Genomic DNA, 18,147 nt, shown 5'->3' with positions numbered 1-18,147 from the left:
GCGGTCATTTCATGATTGGATAACTGCATAAATAGTCAAGCACTCAGGTCTTCCTATTCTAATGGATGCTGAATGTAGAAGCATCCATGTAATTTATGTTCTCCTGTCCCGTGGTTTAATTTAGTAAGATAGTATAATGGATGGAAATTCAAATAGCAAAAATCACTTTTAAGTCAGAGACCAGGAAAGAGCCAATTTAAAAACAAAATCAATAGGCCTCATCACACTAGTCATCATATTTGAAATAGTGGAAACAAAAATAATTACTGATGAAACAACAACTGAAGGCTCAACACTGTACATTCAGATGTGCAATTTTTATTTATGACAATCTATTATGTATTTCCACATGTACATTTGTACAGTAGGCACATGGCCACCCCGTTATATAACTGAAGTACAGCTGCATGTCTGTAGCACAGGAAAAACCTTCAGAACCGCCCCAGCCTTGACAAACAGAATAGTTGGAATGCACATCACTCATTCTCACACAGAGACTGAAGGACCTTATCCTGTCCAAAATAAGTGAGGCAAAGAAAGAATTTACTTGATCTTTATTTCACATATGAAACGGTACAAAGGCAGTTAACCATCACGATCAAGAGCAAATACAAAGTTAACTAAAGCAAACTAACCCATAACCAAAAGAAATCGTGTAAGCTTTACTTGTCAAAAGCTGTAGCACTCATTCTCTTTAAATAAACATAGTAAATTGAGGTTAAATATGATTGAAGTACAGTTATAAAGCAACATATTAAAAGAGCTCTTATATATTTTATTTCTAATGATACATTGTAACAAAACTCCAAAAAACACCAATACAATGAAAAGAAATATAAACCGTGTTTATCCACACTTGCATAGAATAAAGCGATGTCATGGCTGGGTTCCAGGTAAGGTGAACAGCATGTCCATGATCATGCACGCATTTAAGGCACTACGGTACAAACATTTTGGCCTTGGAGTGCACTGTTGTGTCTAGTAAGCATACGTCAGCTCTCTCTCAATTTTCCTGGCTTTTATTCTTCTTTTTCAGGACTTCAAGAAGGGACTCGGGCATCAGGTAGGGCCTCTCTGCACTGCCGTCGTTCCTCTCCAGGTCTTCCACTGGTCAAGATACAGAACAAAAGCATGAGATCACGAACAGTACAGTTTCACTTTATACCACTTATTAAAAATTATAAGGTAAGAAGTTGACCAAGGCAGCAGGTAACGGAGTGCATTTACTTTAGTCAAGGTCAGTAAAAATATTTTTTTTACCTGAAAAGTTTTACTAGACATTACTTTGTAAATATCTGTACTTTTTAATTATCTACATTTCTATATGGCGTTGCTTTTTCTAAGCACAGTGATGTGTATGATTTAAAGCAGGAATTTTGCCACTTGCGGACTATTACGAGAAACTTTATGACTTTCCTTTGAGATAAACTTAACATAACATAACACAAGTGTTTGAAGTCAAAAGCAGAGCTGGCTACAGGCAGCAACAAAAACCACACGTTTACACATTCAGGGGGGGCGAAAGGCTGTGTGAACTCATAAGTTCTGTAAATTTTAACACTTAAAAAATTTGAAGGCGAGTACTTTTGTACTTATACTCAGTTACACATGTAAATGGAAGAATTACACTTTTACTTGAGTAATATTCAGCTAGGAGTCTACTTTCACTTAAGTACTGGATTTGTGACCTTTGTCCATCTTTGTTGCAACACTTGATCTCACTTTTAAAGAAATGTAATGTTTATAAAAGCATAATATAGATATAGCACATAAACATTTAAAATGAGAATAAAAAAGCAATTAGCATATATACATTTTAATAGACATATTAAAAGGCACAGCTCTTACTGAACAGTTAAAGAGGAACAAAGTAACAGGGAATGTTCGTTGTTAAACGTCAAGGCAAAGTGGTGCTTTCTTTGGGGTGATAAGGCTTAGTGTCTAAAAAGTGCATCTTTTGAAACTGAAATCAGCAGTACTTGTTTGTCAAAATCCAAAAAAAATAAAAATAAACATTAAAACATGCATATCTAATCAAACATAAAAACAGCAGCACTTACTGTAAAATTTTTAAATGACCAAATGAAAATCCAGCCCGAGCATCAGCTTTTCATTAATAATAGACAAACATTGCATCTACAGAGTAAATGCTCAATAGCATAGTAGCAGTGGATTATTCCGATCCCAGACAGTGCAAAGTTGAAGGACCGTTCATATTTAAATACTGGAACAACCCACATAATCAAGTGTCACGTCCATTTAACATTCAGACAATAGGAACGCGACATGACACAGACAGAACATAACCCTGGATATACCACAGCAGTACAGGGCTCGTCATTAAAGTGATTCCCCCATACACACTATTTCATATCAAGAAAACATTTTAATATTTTTTTTCTGATTTTACCTGAAGAAAGTGAAGCATGAGAGACAGTAAAAGTCCAGAAAAGCGTTGTGGCAATGTCTGCATGATGCCCAAAAAACATACAGACCTATTTCTTTATAAAACATGTATGGCAGTGTATCTATGACATATCTAGTACTTTTACATCGTTGTGTATACAGTACACTCAACGCTTAATTAAGAAACCTTATACACCTGGCCATGCATGAAATCATCCAACCTGCCAATCATGTGTCAGGAGTGCAGTGTCTAGAATCATGCAGATACAGGTCAAGAGCTTCGGTTAATGTTCACTTTAAACAGAATGGGAGAAAAATGTGTAGTTGTTGGCGCAAGAGATTACATACACTGCACTACTCTGACGTGATTGGCTTATCAAATAACTTTATGAATGAGCAGAGGTAAAGATGGTCCTATTAAAATAGCTGGTAAGTGTATATGTAGTGTGTAGTAGTAGTAGTAGTATAATAACCTGTATTAGCCAGACAAGGTAAAAGTGCTTCTGAGAAATTTAGGACATGCCTACTGTGAAACGTTGGTATACTACACTAAGTTTTAATATTTGCTTGAGAAATACACTACAGTTATTTCCAGGATTAAACTTACAAGCCAGTGGAACAGCTTTACTGTGCCATGGGCTGCACTCCCTAACAACAAGGAAGATTTAGTGAATAATGTGCGGTAAAAGCTAATGGCGCCTAATTAACCGAAATGTCTTCACAAATCTCGTTACAGAGTATAATAAATCACACTTGGAACTGTCTTTAGTTCAAGTTTTTGCAAATGTAAAGATGTCACCTGAATTTCTGAAAATAAAACACTTAAAATGACAAAAAGTTAAGGTTCAATGATCGTGCATGTTAGTCTTGTTCCACGGAGGCCTTTTGTGTTCTAAGCGGGACCGCTTCCTCCTGAGGTGAAGATGGAGAATTAACAGCAGGTTCCTCTGTCTCCTTGAACAGGATCTCATGCAGCGTAGACGACATGTAATACGGACGTGCCGCAGAGCCGTCGTTACGCTCCAGGTCCTCGCCTTTTTACACGTGCGTGCAAGCGTGTGGGAGTCATAATGTGAAGATAGGATAGTGCATGTGTGCATGGGTGAAATTTTCATGTATGTTGGCATGTGTGCATTAAGGAGTTAAAAAAAAAAAAAAGGAGAGTGAGGTCATGTTAGATGGAATGTAGCCAATGAAAACAGGAAAAGGAAGGGGTGTGAAGGGAAGGAGAGGGCAGACAAGGAAGAGAAAAAAGGAAGCAAGAGGAAAAAGTCAGAATCGTGCTTTAGGGCAAAAGAGTAACATGTTAGTTGTGAAAAAAGTTAAACCACTTTTCAGGCGTAAAATTACATTTAGTGTAAATTCTTTACATTTGGGCCACTTTTACATTAAAAGTCACTGCTGTCATCTGAAACGCACACATCGACACGTCTTTACTCGCGCTAAAACACATCATGAGTTTTTGCGACCACACGCTTATTTCAAACAATGGATGCGTTTCCAGCAAAAATTATGCTTTGGATTAAGCGCTGTATTTCTTTCAGTCCTGAAAAAGGAATAAAACCAGATGCCTCGCTTTAGCTGTTTGAGCAGCTATTGCTAGCACTGCTAGGAAATCCACGCTCTGCCAGTCCTGACTGACATCTGGGAGCACAGCACACGTGCGCAGAGAAAAAGTCACATGAAATCCGGTTTACCCGTATTCATTCAAGTTGCATGACTGTGCATCTGTTTAGCATTAGGCAAAAAAAAAAATTTAATATTATATAGGAATTGACTCACTTCAGGCTGATAATGTGAACGTGGCTTTAGTGCCATCAATCTGTTAGGACTTAATACATGCATTCAATGGTATGACAGGATCATTTGGTACCAGAAATGAGGCTTAGTATAATGCAACTATACATTCTATAAAAAGTTTGTCAGTGTTTGCTCAGTAACAGTGCACTTTTTTTATCCAGTACTTACAGAAGCAAAGGAAGAGTGTGTCGACACACATGGCATACACGCTGAAGAAGCCATGGGCAATAAGGTAGGAGCCCACTGCGATCGTCTATACAAGAACAAAGACAACACAAAAAATTCTCTCAACCTGGGGTTCATGGGAAATGCTAAATAAAGCCCTAATACTGTCTTCATGTAGTTTTAACATTGGCTTTACACATCAAAGATTTAATCAGTTTACTTGCTCTTATTTTTGCAGGGAAGCAATTGTGGAGCAACGCTAAAGGAGTCCAAAATATGTAACAATCTCCTTTGAACAGTTGATATTAAGATGTGTCTGCCATTTATGCTCTATAATGCCTTCATAAAGTGATTTTGCAGCAGAGGTCTTGCTTTCCTGGCATAGTCTTTATGAGACTCAGTTTTATCATGATGCTTGGTGGTTTTTGCAAATGCACTTTGACAACACTGTTCTTGTAAGACCTATTCCAGAACAGCTGACCTTCATGTCTGAAAATAACAAGTGACTGTTCTTGTTACTGAATGACCTAATGCTATGTTCTGTATATCACTTAATACTTTTGGGGGCATTGTTCTAGAATGTAGAAAATGTATCAAAGCACATGTCCAAACTTTTGACTGGTGTTGTGTGCGCACTGTATATTCTGTAAGCTGAACCAGAGCCTTCTATAGTCAATCATAGGTACTGTGTCACATGACGGCACAGAGTGCAAATTATGGTGTCTCTGCTAAGTAACACCATACTATTATTTTCTGTAATTTTTATTTTGTTGATAACTGTGATAAGTTGAGCAGGTTAACCTGCCCTTACAATTCAAAAGACTGGATTTTACTAATACAATTTCTTTTCTGTTTATCCATTGTAATACAATAAATGACTCAGAATGGTAAAAGTGCTAGTCCCTTACCAGAATGGGCACCCAGTAATAGTGCAAATTGGGAGCAAAATCCACTTTTTGTGCTCTCCCAGAGAAGAAGAAGAAGGAAATAATACCTGAATGAAAGACAAAAAAAAGCCCATTAGAGTTAATTAAAAGAACAGTTTTTGTAAGTTGCTGGTAGCATGGGTCAAAATGAAAGGGGGTCAAAGAGTGTACACTTCTAGAAAAACAGGGCATGACATCATCACTGTTAATATTACTGCTATTGACTTGCCTACAATGCCAACAATAAGAAGCTTCCCCAAAAACAACAAGAAGTCTGTGACCTTGTCCAAGACAGCCACCCTAAAAGATCAGAAGAGTAAAAAAAAATTAAGCTCAAAAACAGAAAATAGCCATGATGATGGCTTTTAATAATTTATTATGCTTGATTTACTCACCGGATCACATTTCTCATCAAAAGAAAGAAGGCATCTCGGGCTGAAGTGCAGAAGTTTTTACCATAAATGGCCACCTGAGGGAGCACAAAACTCTGTTTACATGTTGTTCTGGAATTAACACAGAATAACACATCAAGTGTTTAAAACAAATAAAACAAATAATATAACATGAAATAATATATATTTTCTATTAAACCGATTAAAATAATTATCTTTACACCTCACCTCAAAACTGATTATTTGGAAATTTCCAGATGTCCAGTGTTTCAGCCTAATAACACTAACACTAGCAAAGAAATCTAATCAGGTAATCTAATGTATTAATTTTTTGAATTTTATGTTTGTAAGGTCAAATTCACATTGATCGATTTATCTGTGGCTAAAAACGTTTAAAAAATGTTTAAAGAATTAATGTTTAAATAACAAATAAGCTCTTTGGGACAGGTTGCACAGTACCTCCTGAAAGTATTCACAGCATATCACTTTTTCCACAGCTCTATTATAAAATACATTAAATTCATTTTTTTTCTCAGAATTCTACACACAACACCCACAGTTGACAGTTCATGTCAGAGCACAAACCAAGCATAGGAATGCTTCATGGCAAAGGCTGTGAATACTTATGTACATGGGCTTTCTCAATTTTTTTTTTTTTTTTATGAATTTGCTAAAATCTCAAGTAAATTTTTTTTTTTTTTTTATGGGGGGTTGTGTGTAGAATTCTGAGGATAAAAAAAATAATTTTATCCATTTTAAAATAAGGATGCGACATAAAATGTGGAAAAAGTGATGCGCTGTGAATACTTTCCAGGTGCACTGTACATCATCACTACTTTAGATAAAAGCTCATAGTATGTGATTTCTATTGGGAGTTTGTATATGTAAATGTACAAAACCATAAAAAGTCAGATGAAACTAATAGCCAGGCGGAGGTACATTATTTAGTCCAGCTAAGGTGCAATAAAAACACCAACTTAAAAAATGAAAAAAAAAGTGATAACCACAGACCATGATGTAAGCATTCCTGTTGATGAACTTGATAAATTTTTCCAGGCACCAGAAGCAACACTTGAGACAGCAAAGAAGGAACTTGGCAAATTTGTTCTCTGCCGCTGTCAAGACAAACCAGAAAATCTGAATAACCCACACAACTCATTAAAGTTCTTAAGAAACTCCAAATTGTTTGCTTTTTAAACTGATGAATAAAACTGGTAAACTGGTTCTGCATCAACAAGATTTAAAAAAAAAAAAAAAAAAAACCAGAATGAAATGCTGATCAGGCTGATGAGTACATCATGAAGAATTTGCAAGTGCTTTTGTTTTAACCTTTTAGTTTGTGGTCCAGATACTCCAACAGAACCCTGATGACCTGGACGATTGCCAAGATGAGAGAACCGAATGCAAGAGAGCCTGTGTGATACCTATAGACACAGATACATGCACACAAAATATAAATACATACAAAAACTGCAATATAGCTGTACTCATTAAACAACACTGCTTCCTGGTTACCTCTGATCCACTAGACCTGCCCAATCCCAAGGAATGTAATTATTCCCAGTGTATCTCAAATTTTAGTTAACAAGTCAAGTCTATACCAAAAAAAGGCATGTTTAAATTCACATATTGAAAAAGGTTCTATTATATTCTGTGGAAAAACAATTACATCCCTACATTCTCCAGCATAGAAACACTCCATGAAGCATACATTTATATGAAAAAAACATAATTGAAATTTATATGAAAAAATGTTTTATATTACATTTATACATTAATGAGTTATTAGGACAGAGAAAAAGCCTACATACAGTATATCCAATTATACGTGACCATATTAACGGCCCTGGGACCACAAACAAAATTGTTTAAAACGATTTAAAAAAAAGTGGTGTGATGACCATAAGCACATTGTGAACACCATGGTTTGCACATTTTCTTAACTGCTATTTGAACACGTTAACAAATCGATTAAATGTCAAATATTCATATGAACTAAATCCCCTCGGTTTTATTTAAGTAGTTCTAGCAACACTATGAAACTATTTATTACAAGAGACCAATTAAAGAGCCAAATAGTTTAAACAAATTTTAATAAAAAATAAATTAATTAAAATGTATAAATAAAAATCGAGGCTGTTAAATACTGCTCTCGTCTGTCTTTATTTAAAAACAGTGCCACCAAAAATACCCGCCCTATATTGCACATCACCTGAACTGCCAGTGTCCCCTTATGATTAATTGTATTAAATATATGAGTAAATTATGCCTAACCAAGTTTAATATTTTTAAACAAGCTAAATTAAATTAATATGGTTAATTATGAGCATCCCTAGAGAAGACATTTGCATCTCTGTGATTTATCTAGCAATTACTTATATCTACTAATAATATACTACATGACCATTTAAAAAAAAAAAAAAAAAAAACTCAAGTTCATCATCCAACCAGCTCTAAGCACGACAGACCTATGGCACAGACTCTACACACCTTAGAATCAGGGTAAAAGGGATTTCATCAAACGCTGTTTTAATGGTTGTGGTAAAGAATGATTTTTAACATTTCAGTCCAAAATCTCCTATAGGTGTTTAACTGGGTTGGGCACTGATGACTACAAAAGGCCATAACCTATGATATAAATGACTTCCATTATCAAACCAGACCAAATGAATCTTCATGTCCTGATAGAGATTTTCATTTCCTCATATGATGAAGCTGATTAATGATGATTTGTAGTTAAAAAAAAAAAAAAAAAATAGATAGATAGATAAAAAAGTGCTATAACAGGACAAGTAGAACCAGACCCTGGATAATGCTTTACATTCATAATACTTTCAAATACTTTCCTTTAATTAGTATGCTATTTGTTTAAATCAGAGTTCACAAGTGTAAGACCAACAAAGCCATTAGTGCCCGAGTCAGAAGACCAGCTGGACTACAAGGCAAACCAAACAGAATCCTGTAAATGTTTTATTTTATTACTATTTACAGACTTGGGGGAGGACATTCTCACACTCAGTCACATACCTGAGAGCTCTGCCAAGTGAGGCGAACACTGGGCAGGCAGGCATATCGCGAGATTTGTTGAGCGCCCAGTAATAGGAAGCAAAGGCACCTGCCAGAGTCATCTGACCCAAGGCTATCACGAAGTTGGCACACCAGAAAAATAGGAAGACGTTGTAGAACTGTAGGAGAATGAGGTACTTGTGGTAGGCAGATTCGCCGCCATAGAAAGCAAAAAGGCACTGAGAGTCTGGGCACGCTTTCTTCATTTCAGAGGCTGTGTAGTTCTGAAAGCAAACAAAAAGCATTAAGACTTAATAAAATGGATTTATTACATAAAAATCTTTAGGTCATTTTAGACATTTAAATGAATCCCCAATTTCTAGACAAAATACCTGAGGGGCAAAAAATAAAAAAATAAATCCATGCTTTTTAACCTTTGACCCAATTTTAGCTGGTAAGATTTTCCCCCTAATATGACCTCGTATAAGAAGATCCGTCACCAGGCTAGTTTCTCACCCCCTCCCCCAAAAGGGTTTGAGGTATAAAAGAAATCATTATGTGAGGGGTACCCTAGCTGAAGCAATACCTTAAACAATTTGGGGAAACTTACGCTCTTGTCAAGGAAATAGTAAATGGTGGAATACTGATTCTATTTCCAATTTGATTTCTCTGCATTTGTACAATGTTACTTGTTAACTTGGCAGGAAAAATTTGCAACATGTGCATGACCAACACACCCAAACAGGAAAAGATAAATGAGAAATGTTTTTGTCCATGTTTGTTTAGGTTTGATTTTTGATACTATAGCAATAGATGCATTAAACCAATCCTCAAATCAAAACCAAGTCATAAATAGAACAAATTAAGATTTTTGACATGCATTTGGTGACAAAAATATGCATATTCAAGCGACGATCAAGTCAAAACCAAGACTTTTGATTATGCAGAATAATAGTTCTCTATATTTCACCAGTGCTTGGATACCATCAAGACAATTTCCTGAGGAAACCGGTGCCATGACTGAACTGCCGGCTTTACATCTGAAATGCGGGCCACCCAGAGACTCTTTTAAATGGCCTAAACATGTGGAAATGTGGAGCGAGGTCAGGGCTATACAGAGGATGTGGCGATAACTCCCAGCAAAGTTCCTGTAATGTGCAAGCGGTGTTTAGTACAGTTACTGGTACAGTTTCCACAGACAGATGCGTCTCTTTTACAAGCTGGCAACAAGTTATGCATCAATTTCCAAAAATCGGGCATTCTACTCCCTGACTGCAGTGGGCTCCAAGCCAACTTAGGTGGGATGGTGATTCAATAACGTACAGTCTTCTTTAAAATGTTTGCACCATTCACATGTTCAACTTTGGACAAGAGGCTTATTACCATACTGACTACAAAACCTTTTAAAAATAATAATTACGTTTATAATAGAGATGAACCGGTCTATCGGCTAGTGACCAGAATTGACTGGTTTTGAGTTTTATAGGCCATGACCGGTGATCAGCTGATCAGCCTCCTCAGATACAAACAATTCTGTACCAACTGCAGAAGCTTCAGAGTGCCGCAACAGAAATGTATTTTATGGCATTACATTAAAAAAAAAAAAAACGTGTTAAAAGGCTCTGATCAGCCCTTTTCTTCAAACTCTAAACTGAGTTTAGACTCAGAGTTTGCGAATTAGTTTCACACCTACTTATTACACATGCTAACACAAGACTCAAAATTAAGTCGATTAGCCAAGTTGTGTTTTGAGATCTTATCTACCGACTATACACACTATTTACACATTTTCTCTTGTGGTAGGAGTGAATTATTTGCCAAGTTTGTTTATAAATAATTGTGGCAGATGACATCAAGTGCTGCTCAGTTAAATGTTAAACACTTGTATTTAAATAAAATTTGCACCTAGGTATTGAGATCGTATCAGTATGAGACTCAAGATTCTCATCCCTTCTGTGGCGTCTTCTGTAAACGTCGATCGGTTTTACGCCTTCAACAAATTTTATCACTAATCCCAGTTTGACTCGAACATCCCTCGTATTACAAAGGACTAATTTAAAATCAAATGCAGCATCGATACAATAACATAAGGACTGGCCATCCAACTCCATTCTTGGTCTGAAACACTTACCGCAGGGTCACAGGTGTTCCTTGCATGGATGCAATCAGTCTGATTAAACACTTTGTAAACTGCCTCATTGGATGTGGACAAGAAGCTGAACAAAGGGGTCAAGGTTTATTTGTAGCACTAGAATGGTAAAATGACAGTAAAAAAAAAAAAAAAAAACATCCACAATGTTAAATTGTGTACACCTGGAACAACACACACCTGTAACATTATGACCACTATATATCAGTTGTATTTTACAAAAACTGCACATGATTTTTCCTTACAATGACATGCTTTTTTCCGGAGTTAAGCAAAAAAACACAAATTATTATTATTGTAATATAATTTATACTGATAACGATAGTCTTCGTACATTTTAATGCAATACTAATGGATCTAACAGCATGTGTGCACGGGAACCAGGCCTGTGTCATCACTGTAATCAGTGCTAGTTACCTAGCCGTCACTGGTAAAAGCCTACAAATTAGCTAGCTTGAGATGCGCATGGGTATGGTATTGTACATGGTATGATATTGGTAACATCACTGGAATTTTTTCCACTTTTTACCTGTTCTGAAAAAATATTTTGATGCATTTTTATTAGTTAAGGTTAGGTAGCATTAGCTTAGCTAAGAAAGCTACCATCTCTCTGCTGCTGAGAGTACTGACCTTTCTATTTATTTATTTATTATTGAAATTATTTGAAATTTTATTTCGATATGTCGAATATGGAGTAGGAAGTATAAACTAAAACCTTACATTTTAATAGAGGAACACAGGCCATGGCATTAGTTTTAATAATTTTCTTGGATGACATACACTATGCTTTATTAATAGTTCGATGTGCTTTTCTCACCCCTGAGTTTCAGCCGGATTATGCAGTTATTTCTCCTTACTTGGAGGGAAAAAAGTGGCCAAGATCTTTTCTGGTCGCAATTTTTGCACACATTTCTTCCTCCTAAAACATTTAAAATGTTTACGGTCCTGAAAGAAATTTTAGCTTTTAGGTTCATTTATATATTTTTTTAACTGTTCTCACATATTGTCACCAAGCTCGGTGCTCATGAAGCAAAATAATTCCCCATAGGGACTTGCATAAGACACAGAATCATGCATACAGTTAAGTCAGAGCTGAAGGATACATAGCTGTGATGGCCCAGTATGCAATGACAATGCCGAGGAGAAGGAAGGTCAACAGAGGGTAAAACAGCGATGACATCACATGACCGATGGCCCTGTAAAACACAAGCGCTATAGTCTTAGTTGTACAGCCTCGATTTTATTGTGCACACCATTAACTATATCTCGAATGTAGGTTTATTATCTAAACAAAGTCACTCATTGCGTTGTGATTCATAAGAGATTAGATAAGGGCTTAAAACAACTCCACCCAATAACACCAAGAGATATCCTTATAAAAAGAAGTGTTGGAAAGAGAACAGGCATCTTCTCTAAAGCAATAGTGCATTTATTATCAGAACACCACCAATTCAACATTACACTGTTGTTTTTACCAAATACAGAATTATACCAAGGGGGTAGAAAGAATAGAAAAAAAAAAGGAAAAAAAAAAAAAAAAACACTGATATATTAATAGCAGAAAGTAGTGTTTACGGAATTTTTGCCTCATCATGCTAATCATTTTTATTAGACACTTGAGGCTGCAACTAAACATTATGCATGTTACATACCTGCTGGCCTCTTTAATGAGAGCAATGGCAATTAATATTCTTTTTCTGAGGAAGATGAGCAACAGGATGATGATGAGCTCCACTATTGCCAGGATAATTACTGCAGAGACGAACAGATCAGAGCAATCAGCATATGCCACTTATCCTGTAGTACTTCAGCACATCACATCTGAACCAGCTAACCCTTTTCCAAAAAACCCTGGTCTCCTGATTCCGATCTTACCACAGAGATACTCAATTATTCTTAACCAATGACCACGGGGGACAAAAAAAAAAAAAAAAATTAAACTAAAATGTGATCTGGATTGAGCAGCTGTAGGGACTTTAGGTGACTTACTAAAGGCTAACCAGGTCTGTCTGATATGCAAGTACACGTTCAAGTCCATCTGGAAGCCCAGCTCTTGGAGGGTGATGTTGGCCCCAGGGGTGTTCTTCAGATGAATGTACTCTGCTGTGCAGTGGAAGATACCTGGTCAGAAGAAAAAAAAAAGTCAAAAAGTGAGCAAGGAGTAATAATAAAGGCTGCAGCCATTTTACACAGCAGAGCATGTAAACAAATAAAAAGATGGCAGTGACATGCAGAAAATCATGCATATAAAGGTGAATGTTAATGTACAGCCTCACTGGTTCTGGACCAGGTGACATCGTTCCACCCTACAACTTCAGGTTTAAAATGACTCGCGTTATTAGATGCTTTTCTGCTTATGACGGCTGTCAAGAGTGGTTGGTTGTGTTACAGCAGCCTTGCTGTCAAGTTGGACTTGTCTAGCTATTTAACTCAACCTCTCTCTCTCACACATTAAGATGGCATATTCACTTTCAGAATCGCAGCATTCTGTGTAAAACCTAGAGACTGTTGTGTCTGAACATCAACAGAGGTTAATTTCTGTGATCAGTCCATGTGCACAGGTACGTTAAAATGACTAGTGAGTGGATAAACTGGTGATGCATACGTTTCATCCGCCCCAAAACGTGTCTAATGTTGTTCTGACAGACATTACCATATCCAATGACGAGGATGACCATGACAATCATAACCCAGACCATGATGCCAGCCAAGAACCTCAGCAGTACAATAAAGATCAGACTCAGAATTGTTGCTATGACCAGACCACTGATGAGACACAACCGAGACACAGAATGGAGATGCATCAGATTTATGTACGAGAACAACTGTGTAATATTACACATCAACGGTCATGACATGCATAATCAGATGCCACAGATATTTTAATAATGGGTTTTATTTAATTAATCTAAATCTATATTATTATTTACTTACAGGATTATCCAATACCATGACACTGTGAAATCCTCAAAGATCTTCATTACCACCATTCGAGTTTCGGCAACTATTGTGGCATTCCTGCAAGCAGCAAAAACAAATGTAATAGCAGTTATTGTATTTTCCCTGTAATGGGAATTAAGCAAAATTACAGCACCCAAGGAACAAGCTCTTGTAGGACAGTTTTATCTATATTATATATCTATATTATATATCTTTTTTTTTTTTTTTTTTTAAATACTGAATCTTTTTTGTAACGTCACCATATAAAAGGTTTAGGAAGCACTGCTCTTTACTAGCAAAACAATAAAAAAAATTGTATAATTTTGCAGCACATTAAACATTAGTAGTTGTGCAGACATTTAAGATGTAAGTGAATGCATTTAAACAAGCATGTGTGTTCATCCTCACTTTACAGCAGGCAGTAGATCACTGGCTTGTACAGTTCCGCCCCGTCCATCCGAATAACTGGTATCGTTTCCTACCGTGATCTGATTCCCCTTTATGCCGAGAGCAGGAAAACATCTCCGCGTGACTAAGAAAAGAAAAAAGGTATTGAATTGAAAGGCACGGCAAAACTATCATCTATTTAAACCTGATGTTCTCTGGGCAACATACTTAGAGCTCACAAATATACATTGTAATTTCTAAAGACTGGGAATGTCACCCTCGTTTCTTACTTGTATATAATATAAAATATGATGAATATATAAAATAGTGTATAAATATATAAAAATGTATACAGGTTTCAATAGTTATCCGCGTGTCAGCTATGTGTAGTATTAGGTTTCCTCTAAAAATGTTAGTATCCGTATCATCGTTGATGCTATCGTGTGACCAGGAATTTTTTGCTGCATATATTTTTCATGTTAAAATGTGTAAATGTTTTTGGGCCACTCTTGCCTGTAAATATAGTTTCTTGTTGTATTGACAATGATGGCAAACAAATATAGACATGTACAATTTAAATTTTATATGAGCAGTGTTCATGTCAAACAGAGATTTGTGATTAAATTTTCCTGTGAATGAAGGCATAAAACCAATCAACATTTACTAAAGATTTCAAGCAATTTTTAATGGAGAAAACGTTTTTAATGTGACCTCAGGACGCATGACCTCATACAGCCCATTACAGGAACTCAATTGGGAGTTATTGCTAGATCGCCTGTACTGTCCTGACATCTGGGAGGGCATTTTAGCATTTTTTTTTCCCAGGGTTCGAGCCAGCAATCTCCAGATGATAGGAAGAGCACTTTACCACCGCGCCACTCGAAGGCCAGCATTTCAGCCTTTTAATCAATAGTTATTGCAAGACATTTCTGCCTTCAGTGTTGCCACCAATATTTGGACTGGCAAAGTCAGTCCAATGACTCATGCGTTAAACAGCACAGTGTTTGAATGAGGATTTTTAATCCACTAATAGTCTTTCAACATTTAAAGCAGTTTGAAGTTCCCTAGTAAAGCTAGATCAAGTGAGGTTGATATGCTTTACACCTGAGGCATCCTGAAATGTTCTCTTCAACTCTGACATCGAGTACACGCATCTGTAGTGTACCTTCTAATAGAGGTACTTGTACGGTGTCTAACAAAAAGTAGTAGTAGTGCACCCTACTAAAACAATAATGGTCTATTAAAGATAAAACCTTACATGGTTTGCTAGGGATGACCACTGCCGGACAAATGGCTTGTTTCAGAATCTCCTGAGGTGTCTGTGAAGCAGAAGACATTTAAAATCCTTATATCTACCATGCCAAAACAAGACCGCAACAAACAAAAACGGCCAAACAGACAGCCCGAGTAGACAGGCAAACATTTATACAAAAGTGTTTTGATTTTTGGTGTTCCACCTACCAGGTTGCCTGGGTCTTCTACACAGAACGATTTATAGTAATTCCAGTTTTCCTGGGAACTAGCTTTGGCATTTAACAGAGTCATGGATCGATCAGGACAACTCGCCACACAAATCTAGAAATGAAAACAGAGAAATGCACAGTTAGGCCTGGTTTTCTGTTTAATGATTGTGCTGACTCCTAGCTAACGCTGTCACACCACCCTGACATATCAAGTATAGTTTCACAACACCCAATGACACTGTAGCCACAATTAAAATCATCTGACCAACTAACATTCATAAATTAAAGCAGTGACATGAAACCAAATGTGACAAATCATTTACCAGCTCGGTTGCTGAATAGTCTTTACAAAAGGGCACATTTGAATTTCCAGGATTGTTTTGTCCATTCAAGTCACAATCCGCACAACTTGACAGTCAGAAACTTATCCCTGAAAGTGCAGCTTCAGCAGCAACCGCTTACTTGGTCTTAACAATTACTTTTTATGCATAACTCATTTACAAGTAGATCACTTAAATCAAATATTCGGTCAATAAGAATAAAGGCGGACAGAACGGACAAAGACGGGTACCTGAGTGGTGGGACACTGGAACTCTAGAAGGACTACAGGACTTGCACACTTCATGATGTTAAAGTAGAACAGGTAGGGCCTATTCCTGTTTTTACAAACACCACAACATATATTCCATAAATTATTCATATACACGTACAATGGAATGCTAAAAACAAGAGCCAGGGTGAATAAATAAATATATTCTGTATTCATAATCATAAGATCTAATATATAATAATAAATAAGTATATAATCATAATAATAATAATAATAATAATAAATCTTATTTGTTCTGTTTGTGTTTTAAGAATTCAAGGTTAGCATTAAACACGTCTATGTCTTGCATTTCAGCTTACTCCCAAGGAGTTCCAGCTTGACCACAGAATTCCCCTCTGCTATTTGTGGGGTAGATCACCTTCCTAGGGTCACCCTGGGACCATGCTGGAGAGAAGACGGAAAAGATATTAGAATTGACTGCATCAGGTAATGTTTATTGTTGCTGCTTACACGATTGCTTGCACAATGAAGATAAATATGAGGCACAAAGTCAGACATGGAGTAAGACTTGACATGACATGAAAAGGTATGCGCTTTACATGTTTAAATATACTAGATTAAGGTCAGAAGCCTAGTTGTGGGTGTGGCAGGAATCCGTAGGCTGGAAAACTAAAGCAAAACCACCTCCAACTTGCACCATAGTGACTCATTTAGCGCACATCATGGCCTGTTAGCCTCAGTCATCGCAAACCAATAAACATGACTGTTTCCACAACAAGCAGACCGAGCCTTTGCATGAAATTAACCACAAAGCCCAGGAATTATTCTTTAACATTTTTCATGAACCTGAAAAGTCATTGTCAAGTTTAAACTTTAATACAAAGCATGATCATTATGAAAATCGCAAGCAAAAGTTTAAACTTTAATAAAAAGCATGATTATGAAAATCGCAAGCATTTCAAACTTCCTTAGCCAGCTGTGATCATATGATCATAACCACAATGAGGGCACAGATAGCTCATCAATGTGGTTTTCCTTACGTAAGAAGGTGCACGATTTCCATTTGCACACTGTTTTTCTCTGCCAAGTAGTTCTATTATACAGGTCTAAACTCGGTCAGTTTGTTGTATGCCCATTGTATGGGCCCATTATCTGTTTACACCCATAATTACATTAACCTACACTCTGTGTACAGACATGCAAAGACAAGAATGCAAAGATTATGAATACAGTTGTTTGTTTGTCATTTATACATGTCAAGGACTCACCTAGTATCCCCACAGCGAAATATCCGACTATGGCCAAGATGAAAAGAATACAGCAAATAATGTCTGTGCAGCCTCTGAAAAGGAGAACACAATTTAATACAAACTTTTTCCGAATGGACAAAGAACACGACGACATGCAGCTCAGACGAGCATTATATCGGACACAGAACAACACTTGAGTATATGCACTATGAACACATTAATCAAAGCCTATTTTTGAAAGCTCGCCAGAAGGGATCAGCTTGATGCATGAACAGGAGTTTGTTCCTTTCATGTGGACATGAGCAGTCATTCAGATATGAAGCTTAAGTAATGGTCATGTTCATTAACATTTTTTAAAAATGGCCCTTCGTTGCTTCCTGAACCGGGTCAAAGTGCGTCTTTGATGACGTTTTGGGAACGAAATTTGTCACCAAGATTAAAAACAGTGCCGGCATTTCTGCCTTTATTGTTAGACCACACCCATTTTAAAGGTCTAAACCATTATACAGAATACAGATGAAGGCTTTGTGTTACACTCCTACTACACACATTCAGATGCTATACAAGCAGCATTGTTTACAAAATGGAAAGCAAGGCCAGGACACCATGCCTGTAAAAATGTCAGACATTACCCTTATTCAAGGGTGCATATTGTGCTGCTGTAAAGTCAGACTAGAAACGGCAAAGAAATAGAGACAGATTAAGTTTTCGGT

General features: G+C 36.7%; 1 protein-coding gene across 3 annotated transcripts in view; it reads right to left on the bottom strand.

The window, feature by feature from the left end:
- Positions 1-537: 537 nt before the first annotated feature.
- LOC128544389 (choline transporter-like protein 2) overlaps positions 538-18,147 on the bottom strand; it is a 42,101-nt gene continuing 24,491 nt past the window's right edge. For 2 of the 3 annotated variants that reach the window (XM_053514440.1, XM_053514441.1), the window contains exons 3-22: positions 17,453-17,526; positions 16,544-16,628; positions 16,206-16,290; positions 15,633-15,746; positions 15,430-15,490; positions 14,193-14,316; positions 13,779-13,862; positions 13,498-13,610; positions 12,834-12,965; positions 12,497-12,596; positions 11,948-12,040; positions 10,827-10,911; positions 8,717-8,979; positions 7,019-7,113; positions 6,701-6,804; positions 5,693-5,766; positions 5,527-5,597; positions 5,280-5,365; positions 4,375-4,459; positions 538-1,107 (exon numbers count right to left, since the gene is read on the bottom strand). In XM_053514440.1, coding sequence (XP_053370415.1) covers positions 1,004-1,107; positions 4,375-4,459; positions 5,280-5,365; positions 5,527-5,597; positions 5,693-5,766; positions 6,701-6,804; positions 7,019-7,113; positions 8,717-8,979; positions 10,827-10,911; positions 11,948-12,040; positions 12,497-12,596; positions 12,834-12,965; positions 13,498-13,610; positions 13,779-13,862; positions 14,193-14,316; positions 15,430-15,490; positions 15,633-15,746; positions 16,206-16,290; positions 16,544-16,628; positions 17,453-17,526 — 2,032 coding nt within the window. In that variant the 3' untranslated portion in view covers positions 538-1,003. Of the gene's footprint in view, positions 1,108-1,530; positions 3,441-4,374; positions 4,460-5,279; positions 5,366-5,526; positions 5,598-5,692; positions 5,767-6,700; positions 6,805-7,018; positions 7,114-8,716; positions 8,980-10,826; positions 10,912-11,947; positions 12,041-12,496; positions 12,597-12,833; positions 12,966-13,497; positions 13,611-13,778; positions 13,863-14,192; positions 14,317-15,429; positions 15,491-15,632; positions 15,747-16,205; positions 16,291-16,543; positions 16,629-17,452; positions 17,527-18,147 lie in introns of those variants that run through there. The other variant, XM_053514442.1, reaches the window with a different exon arrangement.

The sequence above is a fragment of the Clarias gariepinus genome, chromosome 16 (assembly GCF_024256425.1).
Source record: "Clarias gariepinus isolate MV-2021 ecotype Netherlands chromosome 16, CGAR_prim_01v2, whole genome shotgun sequence".
Lineage (NCBI taxonomy): Eukaryota > Metazoa > Chordata > Actinopteri > Siluriformes > Clariidae > Clarias > Clarias gariepinus.
This window is presented reverse-complemented; position numbering and strand designations above follow the sequence as displayed.